At 42.1% G+C, this 23,846-nt stretch overlaps 1 protein-coding gene across 1 annotated transcript in view; it reads right to left on the bottom strand.

Annotated features, from left to right (window-relative positions):
• Nucleotides 1-20,132, bottom strand: part of RAD23B (RAD23 homolog B, nucleotide excision repair protein) — a 37,159-nt gene extending 17,027 nt beyond the window's left edge. The window contains exons 1-4 of the mRNA XM_065661698.1: nt 19,712-20,132; nt 8,288-8,369; nt 5,619-5,698; nt 693-940 (exon numbers count right to left, since the gene is read on the bottom strand). Of these exons, the coding sequence (XP_065517770.1) occupies nt 693-940; nt 5,619-5,698; nt 8,288-8,369; nt 19,712-19,777 (476 nt within the window). The 5' untranslated portion in view covers nt 19,778-20,132. The remainder of the gene's footprint in view (nt 1-692; nt 941-5,618; nt 5,699-8,287; nt 8,370-19,711) is intronic.
• Nucleotides 20,133-23,846: the final 3,714 nt, after the last annotated feature.

The following is a 23,846-nucleotide window of genomic DNA, read 5'->3' as shown; positions in this document are numbered from 1 at the left end:
GCTCCCAAAGCTATCTGCAGATGGGTCAAAGAGCATTCAGAACAAATAAGCTTGTAGTTTTAAGACATTACATTATTAAGAGCAATACTGCATTTTGGGAAAACACACCCCCACCCAAAAAAAAAAATAAAATAACCACAACTAACCAAAACAAACCAAAACAAAAACCCCAAGAAAAAAAAACGCACCAAACAAAAAAAAAAACCTAAAAACACTCTTTCCAGAAATTAAGAGATTCTTACAAGAATAAAGAACTTATTGTTTAACCAGCAAGACTTAAAACACAGAGGTCTATGAACAGGACAGGACATGCCCCTCTAAGCCCTCTAAGAGCTTTACGAGTAGGTCTCCATGCAGGTGAATATCCTCAGTCTGAAAAGAAACTTATGCCACAGTAACTTTGAAATGCCTAACAGGAGTGCAATCCCGTGTCATGCAAGTCTCCACTCCATAGGCTTAGTCCCAAGATCACACTTCCCACCAGAGAAGGTGTAAGCAGTGAGGGGCACTTCTTACCAGCATATTATAATGTTATACTTGAGCCAAAGTCTGAAGTTACAGCTAAGAAAAAGGAAAAATTATGTAGAACTGAGAAAATGACTGAACTAATACTGTAATGGAAAAGCCAACAAAATCAAAACTAGAAGCAATAGAAATGGACAGGGAAAGCATTTTTGGAGTCTCATTTGTACCTGTCAGTTGACGATGGACTGACAGCAGCTGGTGCCTCAGATAGCTCTTCTGCTAGCTTCTCTTCCTTAGGATCACTCACAGGTTCTGATTCACAGGCAACTACATCTGGTGCTGGTGGTAGAGGAACAGGAGCTGGTACAGGGGCAGCATCAGGGAGTGGTGCAGTGACTGGTGTGGGAGCTGCAGTCATTGAGCTAGTACCAGTAGTAGCATTTGACTGCTGAGTTGCTCCGGTTGCTGCTTTGGCCTACAGGAGGACAACAGAATTCAGAGCACAAAGCTCCTAAATTCATGCTTTCTATAGTCAATGTACCAATTAAGTTCTATTAAGGCCATTTGTATTTGACACTGCTGCCTCAACATCCAGCATAACATTAAAACATTGAAAACATTAGGTCTATAATGTATCACTGTGTTTATAAACAGGTGACTGACAGGGGTCACCAAAGTACTTAATTATACACCTAAGCAGCCACAGTATTTGAGCATGAAGTAAAATGCAAAGTTAAGACTAAATATTTACAGATCGCAGTATTTAAAATGTGAAAACAATCTTGTGCTTTACAAAAGCACATTTTTCAGAAGAAACTAAAATGGCTGTCTAAAAGACATCTGACAAGTGCAACAAGCATAAGGCTTTCTCGCCACTCAAATTTGGAAAAAAGTGCTAAAGTCAGAAATCACATTTCGTCATGAACACTATCTGCATCAGTGTTGGGACCAGTCTTGTTCATATTTGTCAGTGACATGGACAGTGGGATTGAGTGCGCCCTCAGCAAGTTTGCTGTGTTGTTTGGTTAATACACTGGAGGGAAGGGATGCCATCCAGAGGGACCTTGACACGCTTGTGAGGTGGGCTGATGACAACCTCATGAAGTTTAACCATGACAAGTGCAAGGTCCTACACATGGGTCAGAACAATCCCAGGCACAGCTACAGGTTGGGCAGAGAAGAGATTCAGAGCGGCCCTGAAGAAGAGGACTTGGGGGTGCTGCTCAATGAGAAAATGAACATGAGCTGGCTTCAGTGTGCACTCGCAGCCCAGAAAGCCAACCGTATCCTGAGCTGCATCAAAAGGAGCATGACCAGCAGGTCGAAGGAGGTGATCCTGCCTCTCTACTCTGCTCTCATAAGACCTCACCTGGAGTATTGTGTACAGTTCTGGTGTCCTCAACATAAGAAGGACATGGAACTGTTGGAACAAGTCCAGAGAAGGGCCACAAGGATGATCAGGGGGCTGGAGCACCTCCCATATGAAGACAGGCTGAGAAAGTTGGGGCTGCTCAGCTGGAGAAGGCTGTGTGGAGACCTCACAGCCAGCCTTCCAGTATCTGAAGGGGGCCTGTAAGGATGCTGGGGAGGGACACTTCATCAGGGACTGTAGTGATAGGACAGGTAACGGGATACAGATTCGGGCTTGGCTCCCGACCTGGGCTGGAGGGCTTGCATAGAGGATACTCATGTCAGAGAGCCAACAGCTTCCTCGTCTGAACCTCATGGACAGCAAGTGCTTGGGCCTGCCAGCCACCCTCCGCAAGCGCTGCCTGCCTCCAGGAAACGCCAGCTCTGCAGGCAGAGCACCCAGGTGGGAAAGAAGCCCAGGCTGGAGCTGGGGGGTGGTGGTGGCCTCTCTCTGTGTGAGCAGATGAACCCCGTGGATGTGGGGACGGGTGGACAAGGGGCAATGGGTGTAAACTGGAACATAGGAAGTTCCACGTTAACATCAGGAAGAACTTCTTTACTGTAAGAGTGACAGAGCACTGGAACAGGTTGCCCAGGGGGGTTGTGGAGTCTCCTACACTGGAGATATTCAAGGCCCGCCTGGACAAGTTCCTGTGTGATGTACTGTAGGTTACCCTGCTCTTGCAGGGGGGTTGGACTAGATGATCTTTTTAGGTCCCTTCCAACCCTTGGGATTCTGTGATTCTGTGATTCTGTGAAGTTTAGATTGAATATAGGGAAGAAGTTCTTTACTGTGAGGGTGGTGAGGCACTAGAATGGGCTGCCCAGGGAAGTTGTAAATGCTCCATCCCTGGCAGTGTTCAAGGCCAGGCTGGATTGAGCCTTAGGTGACACGGTTTAGCGTAAGGTTTCCCTGCCCATGGCAGGGGGGTTGGAACTAGATGACCCTTTCCAACCCTAACTATTCTATGATCCTATTTGCTAGAAAATAAGATGCTAAACAATTTAAACTTAACCTGCAACAAGTTTTACTTATGTACTCCTTATATTCAAAGCACTACACAAATGGGTCCCCAGCGATCAATGTTGGGCCCAATGCTGTTTAGTATCTCACAGATTATCTGGAAGATAGGATCAGGTGTACCCTGACCATGTTTACTAACAATATCAAACTGAGTGAGGAAGTGAACACTTAGGGAGGGAAAGCCACCCTGCAGAATGACCTGGACAGGCTGGAAGAGTGGAGCAGAAAGAACCCTATGAAGTCCATCAAGGACAAGTGTAAAGTCTTGCATCTAGGACAATAAAATCCATGAGTGCTGTACAGGCTCAGATCTACCTGGCTGGGGAACAGGCCTCTGGAAAGGGATTTGAGGGTTAGCCCTGATGGATAAATTCAATGTGAGTTAACAGTGTGCAGCTGTGGCAAAGAAAGCCAACAGGGATTAAAGACATCATTACCCCACTCCACTCAGTGCTTGTCAGACCACAACTGCAATACTGTTTTGCTCTGGTCCCTGCTATACAGAAAGATGCGGATGGGCTGGACAGGGTCCAGAGAAATGCCCCAAGCATGATCGAAGGACTGGGCAGACTCCTGTGTGAGGAAAGGCTGAGAAAAATGTGTTTGTTCAGCACAGAGTAAACAAGCCTCAGGGGACACCTCATCATCATGTTTCAGTATTTAAAGGGTGGCTACAAAGATGGAGATTCCCTTTTTACAAGGAGTCACATGGAAAAAGAGAGAGGTAATGGGCACAAGTTACTCCCAAGAGATTCTGACAGGACATGTTCATAATGAGAACAATCAACCATTGGAATCACCTCCCCAGTGAAGTGGTGGATTCCCCAGTATTGGACACTTTCAGATTTGGCTGGACAGGGCGCAGGGACACCTAGTCTAGATCATGCTTTTCCAAGAAAGGTTGCACCAGATAATCCTTGAGGTCCCTTCCAAGCTGGTGTTATATGAGCTGTAGATGGTGGGCTGGGGAAGAGAGTCCCAACATTACTGTAAGGGTGGTGAGGCACTGGAATGGGTTGCCCAGGGAGGTTGTGAGTGCTCCATCCCTGACGGTGTTCAAGGCTAGGTTGGACAGAGCCTTGGGTGACATGGTTTAGTGTGAGGTGTCCCTGCCCATGGCAGGGGGGTTGGAACTAGATGATCTTAAGGTCCTTTCCAACCCTAACTGTTCTATGAATCTATGATAAATAACATTACACATACTTGAGTTCTGTAGTGAGCACCAAAAATCCAGCAGAATCAAGGACTATCAAATCTATAGCAATAAATTTAGAGTGGTTAATACTAGCATATAACTGTGACTTAATCTTCACATCTCTATTGGAAACATGAATTTTGCTTGGGTGCAGTATTAATCCTATTATATAGAAATTACACTTTTCAGAATGCATGTAACTTTCAGCTAAAGTAAAGGATTATGTTCTTGAAAGCTGTGTCCTATGACTGTCCTTGAGTGACAAGCCTGACCCCATCTCTGCCTTACTGAAACAGCTAAACTTTAACAAAACACAACTACTTATTCAAGGTGAATCACTTTCGGACAATGTTTGCTTAAACTAAGAAAGATATATTTCCTCATTTTGGCTAAAGAAAAGGAGAGGCTGAGAGCAAATGGCTTCCAACATAACTCACAAAATAAAGAGCATTTTAAGAAACATTCAAAGAAAAACACTGAAACATGTCTGAGCATCAGACAAAGTTAGTGGTTGTGCTTATGTGACAGGGCATGTCTTATCTAGAAAAGAATCAAACAAAGCAAAACTGAGGGCAAAAGACTCAGCAAAAAGACTTTAACACTAAAAACATGCCCAACTCCAAAACACAGGTCCTTTTTAATATAAGGTACTGCATTTAACAGGTCTTCATGGAGATCCGTGTTTCTTCTGCTATAACCAAAATGCAAGCTATACTCTGAAATCCCACCTGCACCTGTTTTCTTATACTGATAAATGCCTCTTCTCCACACAGCCCACAGACTAGAACATTTTTTCTTCAGGAAGACAGCAATAACAGTTAAATTCAAACAGAGAATCTAATGAGCCAAACCAAACAGAAATGAAGGGCAAATGAGTATGTTTTCTTTAACAGGAGGACTTCTCACTCCAAAATTAACTTATCTCATGACAGAGATTAAGTCAGTTTTATTCAGATCCCAAAAGTCTGAAATGCCTAGAAAATCAGTGGCTTGATTCCAGAAGCAATCTCTCAAGTAGTTAACAGGAGATACTTCAAATACACGCCACATAACTCTGTTTGCCATTGCAGTCATTCAAAACTCACAGGTTTGTTGATTGACATAGGTATCCTTTCTTTAGTGGTTTAAGCTGTTGAGTCTGACAAAAGAAACAGCTATGAGTTTTGAAGAGCAACATGGCAAGACTGGAAGAGTTCTATACAGAGAATTGAATAACAAATGTTCCCTTTTTCCTTTTAATAATATCACAGGAAAAATAATAGAAAGACAATAAAGAAAAAACAAAATCAGCCACTGACAAATTTTGTCTTCAAAGTAAACATTCAGCACAGAACAAAAATAACTATCAGCATAGGCCAGCAAGAACTTTGAAGTAATATTTCAAATCTATTCACACAACCATTTATTTTTACTGTTGGCAAAAACTTTATAAAATCAAACTCGTTTTAAGGATAGGCACATACAATCAGTCATCACAATTAAAACAAAAATAATGCAACTACTTTTTCAAAGATAATTACTCACTTTTGTCACCATAACAACCACAAAGTTCTTCTCATCTATTTTGTATTCCTTAAGAGCAGTATCATCATTAAGGATTTTACCTGGCAAATTAAACAAATATAAATTAAGAAGTTATTAAACAGATCATTAGATGATCTCAAGATTCCTTCACAAAATTCAAATAAAAGCCTGTAAAAAACACATTTTATGCAGATTAATAACCTTACAAAAAGTGGTTTAAGTATTAAGCTTTGGCAGTAGAGCTGCCATAATTTTCCTCCTATGCTGTTGACAGGGCTAGTTAGCTTGAAGGCTGTTGCTCCAAGTGTTGAAGATGCTTCAAATAATTCAAGATAGAAGCATTAAATATCTAGCAAAAGATTTATTGGACCTTTAACAAAGATACAAGTAATGTAGACAAAAAGCTTCAGCATAAAATAATCTTAACTAACTTATGGCTGCTTACACACTCTAGACACAGGAAGAAAACTCCTTTCTCCTTTTGTTTGCTGTTCAGATGCAGTAAACTATTTACAGTTCCCAGAGTCTGCCACAGACTAAGCTTATCTGCATACATTTGTGACTTTGCAGCTTTAACAATTTAAAAGAAGGCTAAAGCTTTAGAAAAAGTGAGAAACGCTCCACATCCTGCCACCTTGGCAGATGAAAATAAAAAAATAAATCAATCAGGGGGGAAAAAAAAAAAAAACAAAAAAAACCAAACTTTTGAAGCTTCATACTCAGAGATAGTCCTGTGGTGAAGTAGATTTGTCTCACACTTAGAAGAACTGAGAAACACACTAAACCACAGACTTTTTTTTTTTTTTAAACATAAGCTGATCTAGAGGCAGTACCGCAAATCAGAACATTACATGTATTTCGCACCACTTCCCTATTTCAAAAGGAGAATTTTCATAACCACTCTCAGTGCTAGTGGAATACACCACTTAACTGTGTATAGCAGGATATGATCTTATCCTGATGATTGCAAAGAAATCAAGTAACATAAGCACATTATGACACTTTGAAAACAGATCAGGTGCCACTGTCTTACTCTACTGGTTCTACCAGTCTTGCAGGTCAAATACTGAATATATTATACATACTGTAGCAGTAGTAATACGTGCAGCAGATGGTGCAGCATCTGACTCAGAACCTACACAGGTTACCTTACAATTTTCAGGTTTATAGGCACTTTGTGGAAGGAGCCTGCCCAATGTATATATGCAGACATCCTACACTTTCAGGACACACCACTCACAGGGTTCCTAAACTTTACCCTAGTAAAGACAACACAACAGATCTATTCCACCTCTCATTAACGTAACTTTATAAAAAAATGCAAGCTTTTTTAAATAATAAATTGTATACTTTTATACTTTTATGTTCAGCTGGGATATTACTCTCCTTTACCAAAATATAAAAATTTTAAAGCTCATTTTAATCAAAGTGAAAATGTCATCAATGCACCTTTGTCATATCTCTTGTCCAAGAAAAAAAAAACACAACAGAATCATTTTTTGCATAGTCTTCGATTTTGAATCTTATCTCCTAATGTTTGTGAGGGTTATGCAATGCTGAAGATAAATTCAGGCTTCTAAAAATACTTACCACATCGTATGATCATACACAACCCTTGTTTTGATTAATCACAGAAATGTAGTATTAAGAACATCATGCAATTATACATATTGCATAAGGCCTTCTGCCTTGTTCATATTTTATATATTACTTTTACCTTCCTGTTCTTGATGTACATTCCCTTCACTGAAGCACATGGGACATAAAACTTGCTAAGAAACATAGTCCTAAAGAGTCCATACAAACAGAGAGACTCCAGCTTCTCTTCCATTAGCATCTTTCTATTGTGATTAGTGGCTTTAGCTTCATAGATGTTGAAAAGTAATGCTGTTTACAAAGCAGCACACTGAAGTAAAAAAACCACCAAAACTTCTTTCAAGCACAATTTGTGAGGAAAAAGCACTAGAGCAGGTACTGAAATAGAACTTTAAGTTCTGACATGAAGTAAGAACAAAAAACCCTGGGACTATGTATGAGTGCCAGAATGGACCAGCCAGTTAGAAAACAGTAAAAAAAAAAAAACAAAACAAAACTGCCTAAAAATATTAGGACTATGTTTGCGCAAATAAAGTAACTTTGTGTCTTCAACATTAGCCTGCTTTTTAGTGACACAGCTTAAAAGTATTGAAAGTACCTTAGTATACCAAACGTTTGGTGGTGGGTTTCTTAATACAAAAGAAGTAAGATTATTAATTCTGAAGTATAGCACAAATGCTTCCGCTATACACAGCATAAACTGTATAAAAACAGTTAACCCAGAACACCAGATGTGATCTGCTTAAATACCAATTTCTTGTAACAAAAGCTATTTCCACTTCACCAAGCACACCTCATCCAGCACTAAAGCTGCTAGCATATCATGCTGCAAGAGCAAAGATAAAAGCAGACAACATGCATTGAAACCTGAACAATTCTGATTCAAAATTAAGAGTTCCCTTTGACAACAGATTTGTTGTTGGTTTGGTTTTGTGGAGCTTTTTTGTATGTTTTTTAGCCTGCTTGCATTTCAGCACTTATAATCTTTAAAAGACTTAACATTCACATCAAAATCAAACAAGACGATTAAAACAACACAGATTCATATACAGTATCTTCAGAATATTCATTACCTGCATAAATCAGTTTTTGGCCAGCTACTGGAAAAGCATCTTTCCCCCTTTCTGACTCAATCTTCTCTTTCAGTTCCTTCACCTAAATAACAGAAACATTCTAAATTAGGGGAATTAAAAAAAAAAACAAGTTTCATAATACAAACCTGTTTATGTACATGTTGTTCCAAGATTTAAATCCTGAAAGGTTGTTTTCAGTCATATCTCATGTCAAGTACATCAGTCTTCAAATATACCACTTTAATCTCTTGAACAGGAATGCGTTCCCTTCCCAAATAGTGCCTAGTGCTTAATCAAATTGTAAGTAATTTCTCCATGAGAGGTCTATATACTAGTTTAAAATAGAGTGAAAAAATGAGAAATTGGGCAAAAATGCTTTCGACCCATTTCCCCTGTTACTTCTCTGAACGCAGGGTGGTACAGATGCTATATACAGCTCACTGCCTTCTTCATCAAATGACTCTTCAGAGAATGTGTTTCTACGGTAAGGTCACCATGACATTCAATTTCACTCACTGCAATGACTTGAAGCCTTGATATGCAGAGACTTGTGCAAACTGTCAAGTTGTTAATATTCTATAAGCTGTTTTCAACTCTTCCCCTCTGGAGCTCTGCACAGCAATTTTAAGCTTTCACATGAAAGTGTTTTGTCTTATTTACTTGCTTATACAGATCTCTGCCATAGTCAACACTTTAGAATACCACATACACAGTGTCATTTGAGCTACTGTATCAGAATGAACATATTCTATCGAAAGGCTGCATAATGCTATCCTGAGAAGATAAAGGATGTTCCTTTAAAAGCATTTCTCTATTGATACATTCGAAATCATAGTTTAAGACAAGCTGCCTGTATACAAACATTAAATACTCCTGACACACGCTCCAAATATACGTAGAACAGACAAAAGCAATCTGTTATAAACCTGTTACTTCAAAATTAAGTTTCTGAAGTTTTTTCTCCTGAATATTCATAAGCTTTTTTCTTGAAATACCACAATTGAGATGTGTATACCTAGCTATAATCGGACTGACTACTTGTGCCACAGGCAACCTTAGTATCACCATTTTTGTTAATTTTTAAAGCTCTAGCTCACTATTAGGGTTGCTCAAGTAGTAAATACACTGGAACAGTATCTTCAGGTGCAAAGTGGTAAATATTTACTGAGAAGTGGAGCTTTGTGATTCTCAGCATAATTAAAATCTGTTATCCACATTTACGTCATGCTTCCTGTCTTCACTTTATTCTTCTGTTCATGGTATCTTAAACCTTTGCGTTACTTTTTCATCCACTGGTCCCGTCACTTCTCCCTCTCAGGTATTCTCCTATGTTTCTTTATCAGTCTCTTCATCAGGCTAATGCTTTCAGTTTGGATGTTTGGTCCAAAAGCATTAAACCAAACTTTTTACACTCACAATGGAGCTTCATCTTTTCAGCAGTACCCAAAAAAGTTTGTTTTACCAGGCTTCAGGACCCAGCAAAGAAGGCTGGCAGAATCAACCTCTTCTGTAAACTTACACCTGATGTAGCTGATTAAATCACAAGCCACACAAGGATACAGAACACAACACAATCTCCCTCTATGGAACTACACCAATAGGAAGCCAATTCTTTTCCCCCAGCAGATGAGGAAAGCTGCTCTTACACATACCATCCCAGCACCTGCTAAAAGCTTTAGAAATGGTCTCCACCCAGTCAGTTGCTTTTCCAAAGCAAAACTAACAGCAGCTTACTGCCGTCCCTAAGTCATCAGGCAGCCAAACCACTGTTCATTTTAATAATAATTTGCTGATCACCACTCTCATGTGCTTACTTTATGCAAGTCTGTTCTACCCCTGGATTTACATTTATTTTTAAAGAGTATTTCCCTGCAAGCTAGAAATCTAATTGGTGAATTCCTCCTCAATTATCATTCAAGGTCAGAAGTCACTCAAAACTGAACAGTCTCTCCTCAGAGAACAGAGAAGCCAACAAGCAGTGTTTCATCCCTCTGATAATTTTTGTGGCCCTCATCTGGACCATCTCCAACACGTCCATGTCCCTTCTGCAGTACCATTGCATCACACAAGGCCACTAGGTTGGCCAGGCAGGACTTGACCACAGTGAAGCCATGTTAGCTGTCTCAAATCACTTCCCCCTTCACCATGTGCCATAGTGTGGCTCTTAGAATGATTTGTTCCACGATCTTCCCAGGCACACGGGAGAGACTGACAGGTCAGTAGCTCCCAGGGTCTTCAATTCTACCCTTTTGAAAAGTGGGTGAAATATTTCCCTTCTTCCAGTCACCAAGGACCTTGCCTAACTTCCATGACTTCTCATCATGGAGAGTGGGTTGGCGACATCAGCCAATTTTCTCAGGACTCTGGGATTCATCTTGTCACATCCCATAGACGTTCCTCTATGTTCACGTTCCTCTGTTCACGTAAGCCTGATCTTACAGTGTGATCAGCTTTGTTCCCCCATTCCCTGTCTTGCTGTTTATCCACTTGAGAGGTGTGGTAAGAGAAGTTGCCAGTGAAAACAGGCAAAGTTGTGAAGTATCTCAACCTTCTCATCTGTTGTTACTGGTTTGCCAGTTGTGTTTATCCAGGGGGGTACACTTTCTTTACCCCTTGTTTTCTGACTGGTATAAAAGCCCTTATTATTGTGTCCCATGCACAGTTCAGTTCCGGTCAGGCCTTGGCCTTCCTGGCCCCCTTCCTGCACAACCAGGCAGCATCCTCACACTCTACATGCCCTTGCTTTCACTACCTGTGCGTTTCCTTCTTGCCCTTTTAGTTTGACCAGCCGGTATCCACTCATCCATGCCAGTCTCTTGCCTTCCCCTTCCTTTCCTGATTTCTTATAACTGGAGATTGGGAGCTCTGGTGCTCTATAGAAAGTGTCCTTTAAGAACTGCCAGCTCTGTTCTGATCTCTGTTCCTGTGGGCAGTATCCCAGGGGTTCTACTGACTAACTCCATGAACAGCTTAATATCTCCTCCCACAGCCCTCGAAAGCATATTTACCACACATTATACTGCCATATAGACATTGTTCAGTCAGGTGAGGATGATGCAGCTGTAGCAGACAATAAACCAGCTAATGAAGCAACAAACTGACCAGTGCAACACATTTTACTTCCCTTATTCAAACACCATGATCAGCAACAGATTAATGGCATATATTGTGCCTACTATTGAAATGTCCAGAGGATGAGAAACTACTTACCTTGTAACTAAATGCTTTGTAGTAGCTTTAATTACAAGAATACGTTTGATTCTAGCTACTTCTACAAATAATAAAAAGCAGATTTCACTGGCACAAACTTATACTTACAGTAATCTCTTACACTGTCTTCCTAAACAGGACACTCATATTCAGCCAGGAGACCACCTAGACAGTTGCATGAACAGACTGCTGCCCTACTTCAGTCTCCAAAGGCATAAGAGATACAGTAAGAGAGCAGGACCATAGGAAAGGAAGCTATTTTTGAATCGAGTCAGGTTTACAAGGTTAGTGAATGACTGGGGAAAAAGAAAATTACTCAACTAAACAATGCATTTAAGATCACTCCAGTATTTTAAAACAACCTCACAGATAATATAAAGAATTCATAGATTTCTGTATTTGCTACTTGCATTTACTGTGCTGAAGTTTGTATACAAAGAAAGCAGCTGCATTGTCTGGAAGATAAATAGTCTGGAATTGGCAAGGTACAAATCCAAATTTAGCCCTGACATTTACTTCCTGAGCAATTACCTCTGCCTTTCTAATTTACTCTCCAAAATTGAGCTCATCTACACCTAGCTGAAGCTCATCAGTCTAGTATTTGCTGTTATTCACTGCCTGGAGATCAACAAAATTAATTTCTCATCTCAAAGTTAGCCTCCGCACAATTCTACCCTGCATTTCAAAATTCATCTAAGTTCTGTTTAAAAGAGGAGACATTAGGGTCAGTTCTCTGATGCTAAATAGTGACTGAAAGATAGTCTATAAGCTCCATCATTTAGATAGACTCTAGTCATCTTTAGTTTAGTTACATTTAGCTGCATACATGCAGCTCTGTACTAACACATGAACACATAAATTAAAGCAAACCTTTTAGCAACAAGGTAAATAAAGCTCAGCTATCTGTACCTTCCAAAAACACAGGAAGACATAGAATCATAGAAAGAACTAGGTTGGAAAAGACCTTTAAGATCATCAAGTCCAACCTTTACACCAGCACTGCCAAGGCCACTACTAAACCATGTTTTTTGAACACTTAAGAGGGATGGGGTTCCACCAGTTCCCTGGGCAGCCTGTTCCAACGCCTGAGCACCCTCTCAGGGAAGAAATTGTTGCCTCATATCCAACCTAAACCTTCCCGAGTGCAGCTTGAGGCCGCTGCCTCTTGTCCTATCTCTTGTTATGTGGGAGAAGAGGCTGACCCTCACCTCACTACAACCTCCTTTCAGGTAGCTGTACATGGCTACTGACAGCTCTTGAGTGCTCCCTCTGAACCCACTAGTGCTTAAGGAGAAAGCTTACTTTCTCTGCTAGGTATGGTCATGCTAATTAGCAATCACAACCATCCAGTACCTTTAAGCAGACAATCTCTAGAACAAGGATCATTCTCTGCAAACTGATTTATAAGTGTAAAAGCAATACAGTGGTTTGAGTACAAACAAAGCTGATAAGACATTTTAAATAATTATAAAAAGACACTTAAAAAAACCCCTTGCCAATGCTGCATTCTGACAAACCAGTTGGAGGGGTAAAACAAGTTTTATTTAGGTATGTATTAACGGCCTTCACTTAGAAATAGAAGGTGCAAAGCTCAGACACTGAGGTATGGGGGAGGGTGTGGCGATAAGGACTTCAGCCCCAGTTCTGATCCTTTCCTTGAGCTTAAAATGCCTCTGATGCAAACCCACAAGGCATGAGAGAGACAGAGGGAACTAGGGCCAGACAGCCTTGCAACCACGCTCTGACTCAGGATGCTTACAGCAGCCACAAGCCCTCTCCTTTTCATGTTCATTTGGTGCTCCCTGTAGGGCAGCATGCAGAGGAAAGCAGCTGAGGCTTCCTGTCTGTCCCTTATAGGGCCTAGGTAAGACATGCTGCACTTCATCATATCCTGTAAAATTAAAAAGTGGTTTGTTTTCAGTCTTTCAGTCCATCCAAGCATCCTGTCTGGAACAGTGACCAAAGATACAAACTTTGGCAGAAGAAGATATTGGAGCCGTATCTTTCAGTCCTGTAACTTTATCTAGCCCTATAAATTTCCTTGCAGGAAAGTACTTTCCTGTATTTCTGAAAGACAATGAAAACCTTCAAAAGGGACAGAGCCTTGTGTGGGATGGTTTAGTGTGAGGTGTCCCTGCCCACAGCAAGGGGGCTGGAACTAGATGATCTTAAGGTCATTCCAACCCTAACTGTTCTATGATTCTATGCCCCTGTATGGGCAAGGGCAGCAATGGTACTGTTGAAATAGGAAGGTTATCTGCTCATGTTAATCAAAGAATAACATGTACTCTCCGCTCCCCGTAAGTTCCAACCTGCTGTTATCCACACGAAGGATGCGCATGTTTGCTCACTTATCGTTCCTGCAAAATAGATTAAATGTAAGGCACAATTAAGTACAGAGCTATCAGTAAGTGTGTCCATTTTAAATTCTCAGTTTACTGGCCACCTTGGTAATGGTGGTCTACAAAAGACTGGATTGTTCAGAAATACAACACATAAAATTGACGAATTATTAAAAGTACAAAGGTTACTTTTTCTTGCTGGCAGCTAAATTGGATGAGAACATTCCAGAGAAAATAGTTGTAAAATTATGGTCACAGCCAGTGCATTTGAAAAATGGACAACATGTAAAAACCTATTCCAATATGAATAAAATCAGTTCTATCCCTAATTTACGCTACTTTAACCTTTCCATTATTAAATTTTTAATAATATGTGTCAGTCTCCCCAAAGTTCTTTGGAAATTACATTAGAGCAGTCACTAAAATTTCAGGGAAATATTCCTAAGTATGTGAAAACCTACCCTTCTTCAGCCAAGAATGAGAACAACTGAACAATTTCCCTTGCTTGAAAATTCTAACTCTAGCCAGGAAGCAGGAAAAAAGACTAGCTACTGAAGAAAAGCGCTAGGGGAAAAAAAAAAAAAAACACCACAAAAAACCCACAAAACAACCAAGAACCCAACAGTTAATAAAATAAACATGGATTATAGAGAACATAACTTTAAAATGCTATGGCCTGCAAAGAATGCATAAAAATAATGGGGGCAAAAAAAGAAAGTGCCTCAAAACTCATTCTGTTAATCTCCAAAGCTGCAATTTTTGCAAAGTCATCTACGAAACCTCAAGCAGCAACTACATGCCCTTTAAATTCACACCTCCTCCGACTGTGCAAGTACATACACTCGACAACAAAATCCTAAAACATGCAAGAGCATTGCCTCTAGAAGATGAGAAAGATACCTGCTGTAAAATCAAAGGAGATTTGAAGAAAAATATCAGGACTTGAGAAGAACATATTTAACCTAGAAGAGTACCTCTGGATTCTTGAACGGGATCACAGGAGCACTATGCCTCTAACCATTAAGATTATAAACTCTCGAAATTACAAAAACAATCCTCTAATTAGCAACTGCTGCAAGATTAACCTACACTGAAATACATGCAGAAAGGAGATCATAAGCATAAGTTCATACTTTCTCAGAGGTTACAAGCCTCCAAGTCAGATTTTACCATATCACCCAACAATATTCTCTGGCTCTTGCAGAATTGTTTCTGAAGTTAATTCTTCTGAAAAATACAATATACTATATGTATACCATATACTCTATACTATATATACTACATACACTATACTATATATACTATATACTGAATATATTCAGCAGAACTAAAATGACCAAAACTAAATCTACTGCTTTTATATCTTCTTATATCACAAGGAAAAAACAGAAATCAATTTCTTATGAGATAAACGTACTATTACTTATTTAATTTTTTTCAATTTTATATAGAATTGTTAACTTATTCTTTACTAATGCTACTATACCAGGAGATGGTTTTTCAACAGAAGCCCACAGTTTACCAAGAGAGCTCTAAGAAGTATGATAAATATCTTTTACAACACCCCATTATTTGTTTCCATGCATCCTTCCTAGTCCCAGACAGAACAAGCATTGGTGCAAAGTATGCTTTAAGATTACATAGGCTTTCAATATGCATTTTTTTTTTAATTAGATGCTTTAGTATAGCACTCAATACACTGAGGACACAGATGTAACTACCACGATTTTGTGGGTTGACATATAGCATTAGCTTTCATATGGACTCACAAATCACAGTCTGTGCATTCAGACAATAGTCTGAAGTAATTCAGAAATTTAGAACTGCATTCACTGAAAAGAACTGACGTAGCTTGTAATTTTATCAGACACCCCCCATGGACATATCAAAATGTACTTCCACTGTACGCACCACCTCATTCTTGTTAAAAAGCCAAAATGATTTTATACCCCCTACAAATCAGAAAATACAAATTCTTTGCTATGACACTGTCTTCTAAAAATTAATACCTCTTTTTCCCCTGAAGTATACTTCTTTTGCCTTGAAAAATTAAATATATGCCAAACCTCACTTTTCTCCTTATTACACACCCTTTGGATCCTGCTTCATTTTTGCTGGATCACACTTCTCACACATTTAATACAGATTTGGTTAGTATTTAGCCTAAATTTCTAAACCTAAGATCCAACAAAGGGCCATAACATTAGCATCCAAAAATCCCCAGACACATGTAGCAATAAAGCATAAAGTTGTTAAAGAGGCACCAGAACATACAGAAGCTCTGTGGAAGAACAAACTTCCACAACCAATTGTCCTGTTGACTTAGTGTTAAACAAGCCAGAACTTCCCGGGTGTTGAAACATTTTGTCAGACCAGTGAAACATGAAAGCCCATATTATTCACCATAGAGACTGTGGCCAAAAGGCATCCTGAATATTCCTTGCAATGCTGTGCATTTTCACATCAGGGTTTTAGGTTAACAGCACAGGGAAGCTGAAAATGAAATAGAATAGACTTTCAATTGGCATTTCATTTTAAAAGAAAGTTAAGAATGTTCATTAAGATTTTTTAAAAGCCTATTTCACGTCTACACAGTGATAACTACAACGGCAGCACTAGATTTTGAAGCCTACAGTGTCATGACTGTCATCTCAGACAACAGATGTGCCTACACAGGTCTGAATCAGTTTCAGATAGAGCTTATTTCTTGCTCCTAACACAACACTTGATGTATTTATTCTCTCAAAGTCAAAACCACATAAAAAGTAGCTTGTGTAGATAAACACATGCCCTAATTTACCCTGGTAAAATCTGAATTTTCAAGTACTGAACTGCCCTGTTCAGAACATGAGAATGATTACAATGAGTAAATCCACCTCTCTGAGGAGCACAATCAGTACATTAATTCCCATGCACTCCACAAATTTCCCCCAGAAGTTAAAAAAACGCAAAAAAAACCCATAAAACAACCACACACAAAAGAAAAAAAGAAAAAAAAAAAACCCACACACCACAGCCATGCCTGTAAAAACTCCTGCATTTAATAAGCCTTCTCAAATAATAGGGTCTGAGGCTAAATCTTTTCAACATTTTTAGGCAGTCAAAATATTTGACAGTCTTCACCTAGCACTTTCATGAACAAGAATACTCCATGCTTCAAGTCTTATTTTTATTCAGTTAAAATACTCAGTTGGCCAATACTTTAAAACACAACTAAACTAAAACTAAAGACACATTACAAAAAGCTATTTGGAACTTAAAAATTCAACTGTCCAATTAAGAAGGGGAAAAAAAAAATAAAATCAGCTAACTGCTGATATACTAGTTACTATGAAGTGTGTTGCTTCAAATGCTCACTGGAAGGTTTGCTTAAATACCCCTTACTATTAATGACAGCCTTCCAGCCTTCAGTTACAAGCATGAACACTTGTCAGAATACTACCTTGCACTGTAATATCAAGTCTCTTTGGATTTTTTTTTTTTTTTTATTTTTTATTGAGACTACGAGGAGAAATCGCTAGAACCAGAAACCAATTTTAGAGAACGAGAATCCACTTTCTGAGCAACAAGCTTCCTGGGCCTATCACAACTAGATGATTTTTGGCCTTGTCACAGTACAGGGCACAACTCCAAGTAAACAAGCCTACCTCTAACAGAGAAACACACAAACTTCAAAGACTAGAAGCAGTTCTCCTTATCTCCGCAGCACTCACACATTCGTTTCAAGGTGTTGGAAAATTAATCTAAGAAACCAGTGCACTTAGTACAACTAGTATTTTCCAAAATCAGACTGAGAACTTTCAAACACACTCTTGCAAAACACTTGATTAACCAAATACATTTTGAAGTGTTTTCCCATTTTAATGGATTTAGTTTCTAACTGAAGGCTCAAAACTGTTTATGTTCCATAATTTTCAACACTTTCAATAAGAACTCCTTTGTGATTCTCTAAAAAGTAGGTAATGTTGAATACATTTCTCACCTCCACACCTTTACAGCTAACAAGATGAAGGATTCACCCTTCTCACTTTAAAACAAAGATCTCCTCAAATCCTACCCCTTCTATTTCCTGTTTCACCACTCATCCCTAGCCAAAACATGAAGTCTTATGCTCATCAAAATAATTCAGCTACACTTATAAACAGACAGTGAAGTCTAATTTCCCACAATCCAACTCCTAGCTAGTGAATTTTGCTGTCTCATAAGCTGGTGAGGGTTTTGACTGGCAACATGCCTTAAGTCCTCTCCTTGACTTTATTTCTCAGGACCTTACTGAATACAGAGAACAGGAAAAAAAAGACAGAGAACTAACCCTCATGAACAAGTAGGCTAATACCTTAAATCCTTGAGGGTTTCCAACATCTGCTTAAAGTACACATTTGCCATCTCTCTCTTTCATACCAGTCAACCAAACCAACTCTTAGTCTAAGTTTAACTGCCACCCTTTATTTTTCTTAAAATGAAAGAGAGTAAACCAACAGACTTCATAAAAGCAGATGCAGTGTTCCATGGTTTCCAGAGCTTCACTCCCCAGATGTCATGTGAAGGGCTGCTGCAGACACACCTTCAGACGCCAAAGTCCCCAAATCTTCCAGAAGGCAGCCACAAGGATGCCTGGGCTTTGCTATCAGAGGCAACCATCTGTGTTCAGGCAAGTGACAAGCCACCTTCCAGCCCTGCAAACTCACTTAAAGCCCTTCTTGTCTCAGAACCCTGTACTTCCCCCTTAGGATTTTTCAGCAGACTCCTATGGGCCGACAGAAAACATTCACCTGCAATCAAAACTTGCCCTTTCCCTGCTCCCAGTCTTGTAAGAACAGAGATACACAGTTACTCCAACCTGTCAGTAAGGGAGAGTAAGACTATTACAAACCTCACCACTCACCCAAATACCTGCTCTGCAGGACACCTGCGTTCATGCTAAGCGGTTCGTGGAATTTCACATGCACTCCCTCACCTCGGAGGTGCAGATTAATCACCGTGGCTCACATTGTAGGCAAAGCAAGAAAGCCTCCCTGCAATCAATCACCTTCATCAAACACAGTGTACCCTTATCTAAGCATACAGGGATGCATTCTGGACGCTCACAATCTCCTCTCCGGTACACACTCCCGTGGGAAAGCACCCTACAACTCTCCCCATGTTTCCTGCCCAGGCGTGAATCAGTGGAGAGCTGCCACCAAGTTTCCCTTCCCTTCACCCAAGATGTCATGACCCACTCCCAATACGAACTAGCAGACATTATTGCTTTCCCCCATTGCCCACTAACCCATGGGTGCCGAAATGTATATTCCCCAAAGGAAAAACTTTAGCTTCCTATAGCCCTCTCACTCCTCTCCTCCGCAGCACAGCGTCAGCTGCTCTCATTTCCACCTTCTAGGCGTTCTTTTAGAAACCAGCGAGAACAGTCAGTCCATCCGCGGGGGGTACGGCCACAACAGCCCCTTTCCTCCAGCTAAGAGGAGCCGCCCTACCCAGCAGGAAACCCCTCTGCACCTCAAGGAAAACAGGAACCCCACGACAGGCTGCGACCCGCGGAAACGGGACCGCTCCACATCCCTCCGGTGAGGCGCCCCGCTCCCCGTCCCCACGGAGCAGCTCACAACCCGCACCCCCAAACTCCTCCCGGGCATCCACCACAACCCCAAAGTCGCAACGCAAGCCCCAGGCCCTCACAGAGGCTCCGGCCACCCTTCCCCCCGCACTCGCCTCCCGCCCCTCCCCCAGAGGAGGGCCTGTCCTCCAGGGCCAGAGCCCCCTCAGCCGCCGCGCTCTCCCGTAGGAGCAGACAGCGAGACCGGAGGCCGGGAAGGGACGGAGCACGGAACGCACACACCCCACTCCCGCTTCCCGCTCCTGCGCGGGCCCGCACCGTCTGCTCGGGGTCGATGTCGATGCGGAAGGTCTGCTGCTGCAGCGTTTTCAGTGTGATCTGCATGGCGGCGGCAGACCACGCTCCTGCCCCCGCGTCCCCCACAGCGCAGCGGGGCCAAGCACGCAAGACTAAGCGGGAGGAGAGAAGCGGAGAGGAGATGAGAAGCTAATATAGGAAGCGAAGAGAAAGAGGGAGGAAGGCAAGGAGGAGGAGGAAGAGGAGGAGAAAGGGGAGGAGGAGGCGGGGCAACGGCTCGCCCTGCGCCGCGCGGCCGCGAGTGTCAGTCACGCTCCGGCGCAGTGGCGGGTGGGATTGAGGGGACGCTCAGCCCCGCTACGCTGGCTCGGAGTGGCGGGTCCCGCTCTCACTCGACGAGGCAACAGCGTACGCATGCGCAGAGCCACGGTTCCCCCGCCGGCAGCCGGCGGGAGGCTGGGCTGACCGCGACCTCCCCGCCTGCGCGACGCCCACTTCGCTGCCCGACACCCGGCGCACTCCTCATGCGCAGGCGCGGGGAGCCGCGCTGCCGGAGCCGGACTATTGCGCAGGCGCAGGCGGTGCTCGCTGAGGGGTGTGAGGGAGGGGTGTTGGGGGGTGTAGTTTGAGTGTGTGCAGCTTGTGTGGGTTATCGTCGGGAGCGTGTTGGTATATACTCACGCGTAGGAGTTCGTATGAGCTCAGTCAGCCCGTGGATGTGTGGTGGGCAGGACATTTCCTTCTCAGTCACTCCCCACGGTGATGCCGCTTGAGGGTGTGCCAGTGCAGCATGGGTGCCCTTTGTGGGAAGCATTGACTGATGAGCAGAGACCTCAACTGCCTCAACAGAAGGAAGACTACCTGTCACCAAAGCAACCCTCCAGGTTAGCATTCCTCCAAGGTGGTGATAACAGCATGCTGTTACACCTAAAACATGTTGAAGGCAAAATGTGTTTTCAAAGTCATGACAAGCATTATCATGCACATACTGCAACAGTTGAGACTAGTTCTCTGCCATAGTAATCCCAAGCTTTCTAACTAGCGTTTATAAGCTGGTTGTCTGCTTTTCCTAAAGGCTGTGTCATCTTTTCTGCATTATCATTTCTACCTTGGTCCCATGGGTACAAACAGCCCAGGATGTCATTTGCTTACCACAGAAACTGAATCAGGGTATGGGGCAACTTAGCACTTCAGTTCTGCCAGTGCTGGTTTCAACAGTTAGTCCTTACCTTTAATGAGTTACTAACCTCTGCTTCCCTAAGTACTCCTTAGGCAATGAAAAGAAAGCCCTACTACAAATAACCCTTAAAGCTGAGCTAGCTATAATGATCCCTGCTCAGCTCTTTACAACCTCTTATATCAGTAGGTGTGGAATCTCCCAATGCATTTTCTTTGTAACCAAGGCTGGCTTTTTGCAAAAGAGGACACTTAAGCTTAGCTTAACTCAATACTGTAATAGACTTAAACCCCAGGTTTCTTCGTATTTTGCAATGGCTTGACAAGTTCTACTTTGCCACTTTGTCAATGTAATAAAACCTATCTTTTAACTCATTGTTAGCGTAAGATTGCCTTCATAACAGTTCTTGCCACCAGCATAGTGGGGAAGGGGCCAGAAGGCTGCATTGCAATACAAAAGGAAAGTGGGATACACCTCTCCCTGTGGGAGCGTATGAACCTATGTGTATATTGCACACACAGCTGGTGTTTGAACCTGTGCATATATTCCACACACAGCTGGTGTTGCTGCTGTCATCATCCACCTCAAGGTCTGATACACAGCTGCTGAACAGCCACAGCCTCTTAGGGCTTTTGCAACCCAAAACAAACTGCTGACTGTTGCTAGTAGGAAGCCAGATTCTTGGGAGCACAGAATAACTTGCTTGCATTGCATGAAGAGATATTTTAAAAATAATGAAAGAAATAAAATACTGCTTGCTATTTTTTTAGCAGGGGTGGCAGCAACTTACAGTATGCTGCTTGTTCACTTTCACTATTGCCTGATGTTGGGTCTAATTCTGTACTTTGCATATAAAAGTATTTTTTAAAAACTTTTCAGCAGTCGAGCATGTGTAAATGCTGAGCTTCACATGCAAATGGAAGTACCTTGTGCTGAGGGGTTGTGTGAGTTTCACTACTCATTTCTGCTCTGATGTTGTTAAATGTAAACTACTCATTCTGAATTTTGTGGTTGCTCTGAATTAGTTCTGCCCAGTTTGTGGTGGGGCGGGGGTTCATTTACATGGTCGCTCTTCAGCTCTGGTATGAGGATGTGTGGAAGCCTCTGCATAACTGAGAATCGACCCCAAAGGCTGTGAACTGAGAAGGTTGAAGTTTTTCCTGACCATTTATTTGAACATTGAGCAAATAGAATGAGGATAAAAAAAAAAGGTAGGATTTTTTTTTATTTTTTTTTTCCTGCTGAGTGGTGTGGGGAACCTTAGGGCAACCCACTGTATAGGGCCTTGTCCTACTAAATTAAATAAACAAGTTCTTGGTGTTTCCTCTAGCTCAGCCCTTTCAGCTTCATAAAATAGGTTACAGCAGAGCTTGACTCTCCAGGTTTTCTTCAGGCTGCTTCCCATCTGTTGCAGAACTGGGGATTGTTTTTCTTTCTTTTTCACAGAGTACTCTTGTCTTGTAGTTTCATAGTGGTTCTCCTTGACAGCCAGTGCTTGGGATCTTTTACATTTTGTATCTGAAGTATTTTGGATAGTTGCCCTATGTTCAGACTGGAGTATCACACTTGCTGGCTTCATTTACAACAGTTCGTATGCTGACTCAGTGAGTGCCCAAACCCACAGCCTCTCTGGCTCTTGCTACAGAGCTGAATTTTTCTCATTTTTTTTCCTCTACTAACCTGATGCTGAACCTCTCTAGTTTCAGCTGATGTCACTGTCACTTACCCCCTTGCCAGGCACCACTAGGAAAAGCCTGTCTTGATCCTCTTAATTGAGTCCCCATGGGCACCAGGGTGTACTGTGAGGTGCCCAAAGCCCTTCTCTGCTGCATGCTGAACCAGTTCCAGCCCCCAGACCATCCTCTCAGGTCACGTACTTCAGCCTCAAGGTCCCAGCAACCTGCCCTGAGGCCCTCTGGTTTGTCAGTGTACTTCCTGTGTGTGAACCCAAAGACCACACAGTACCTGGATGAAGGCTGATGGGCGCTAACAGAGAGGATCACACTTGCCTGCTTCTGCCCTCCCTGGATAGGGATGATAGTCCCTCAGAGTGAGCCAAGTGTTGTCTATGATGCAGCACTTGGGAGGAACTCCTATGGGAGGAAGCAGGGGAGCCCAGAGAGATGGGGAGCAGTGCTGGGGTGTCGGAAAAGCCTGGGGGGGTTTGTCCTGCAGCCACCCAGGGAAGCAGGAGGTGCTATTGAATGAACCCTCTTGCCAAATGTGCCTGGGAATGTCTGCCATGGCCAGAGTAACCTGACTGGGCCCTGGGAAGATGCAGCTGAGGCCTCAGTGGCTGGCACAAAACAATGACACAGTGCACAAGAGAAGAGATGGAAGGATGGAGTGGGCAGGGGCACTACTTCAAAAGAGCTTATTGGAGTTGTAAAAATCGTTTTAGGTGTGAAAAGTTTCATTATTTAATAGCTGATTTCTTTGGAGCACTAGACAATACAGTGGCGCTGTGGTAAACCCAGACGCATGTGCTTGAGTATGGCCCATGGTGATGTCCCTAAGCCATGGTCTGGGACCATGCATCCCTTGCTGCTTATACGCACGTACTGTGTCTCACCCAGGCAGTGCTTGGGCCAACAGCTGGGTATCCTTCAGCCCTCAGGAGCACCGGAATGCTGTCATTATTACTCTAGCCCTAAGGATCAAATGATATGATAAATGTATGAAAACTACAGAAACCATCTCGGTATTTCTGACAATGTAGTTCCTGTAGTGACATGTAGTGACAATGTTACTCTCCTCCCATCCCTCTTCAGGATCTTGAACTCCTCTGTGTCAGGATCATTACAGTCATGGCTCCTATTCACTGTCACAGCCTTGGCCAGTTCTTCCTTCTTGTTAAGTAGCACATCCAGGACAACATCATGCCATGTTGGTTCATCCAGCATCTGTGTTATTCCTGACAGCCTTCAGAAATCTCATGATGGCCTTTTACTTGCAGCAAGTGCCAGGGAGTTTGAAAGT

Source organism: Lathamus discolor, chromosome Z, assembly GCF_037157495.1.
Source record: "Lathamus discolor isolate bLatDis1 chromosome Z, bLatDis1.hap1, whole genome shotgun sequence".
Lineage (NCBI taxonomy): Eukaryota > Metazoa > Chordata > Aves > Psittaciformes > Psittacidae > Lathamus > Lathamus discolor.
Note: the sequence above shows the minus strand (reverse complement) of the source record. Positions and strands in the feature narration are given on the sequence as shown.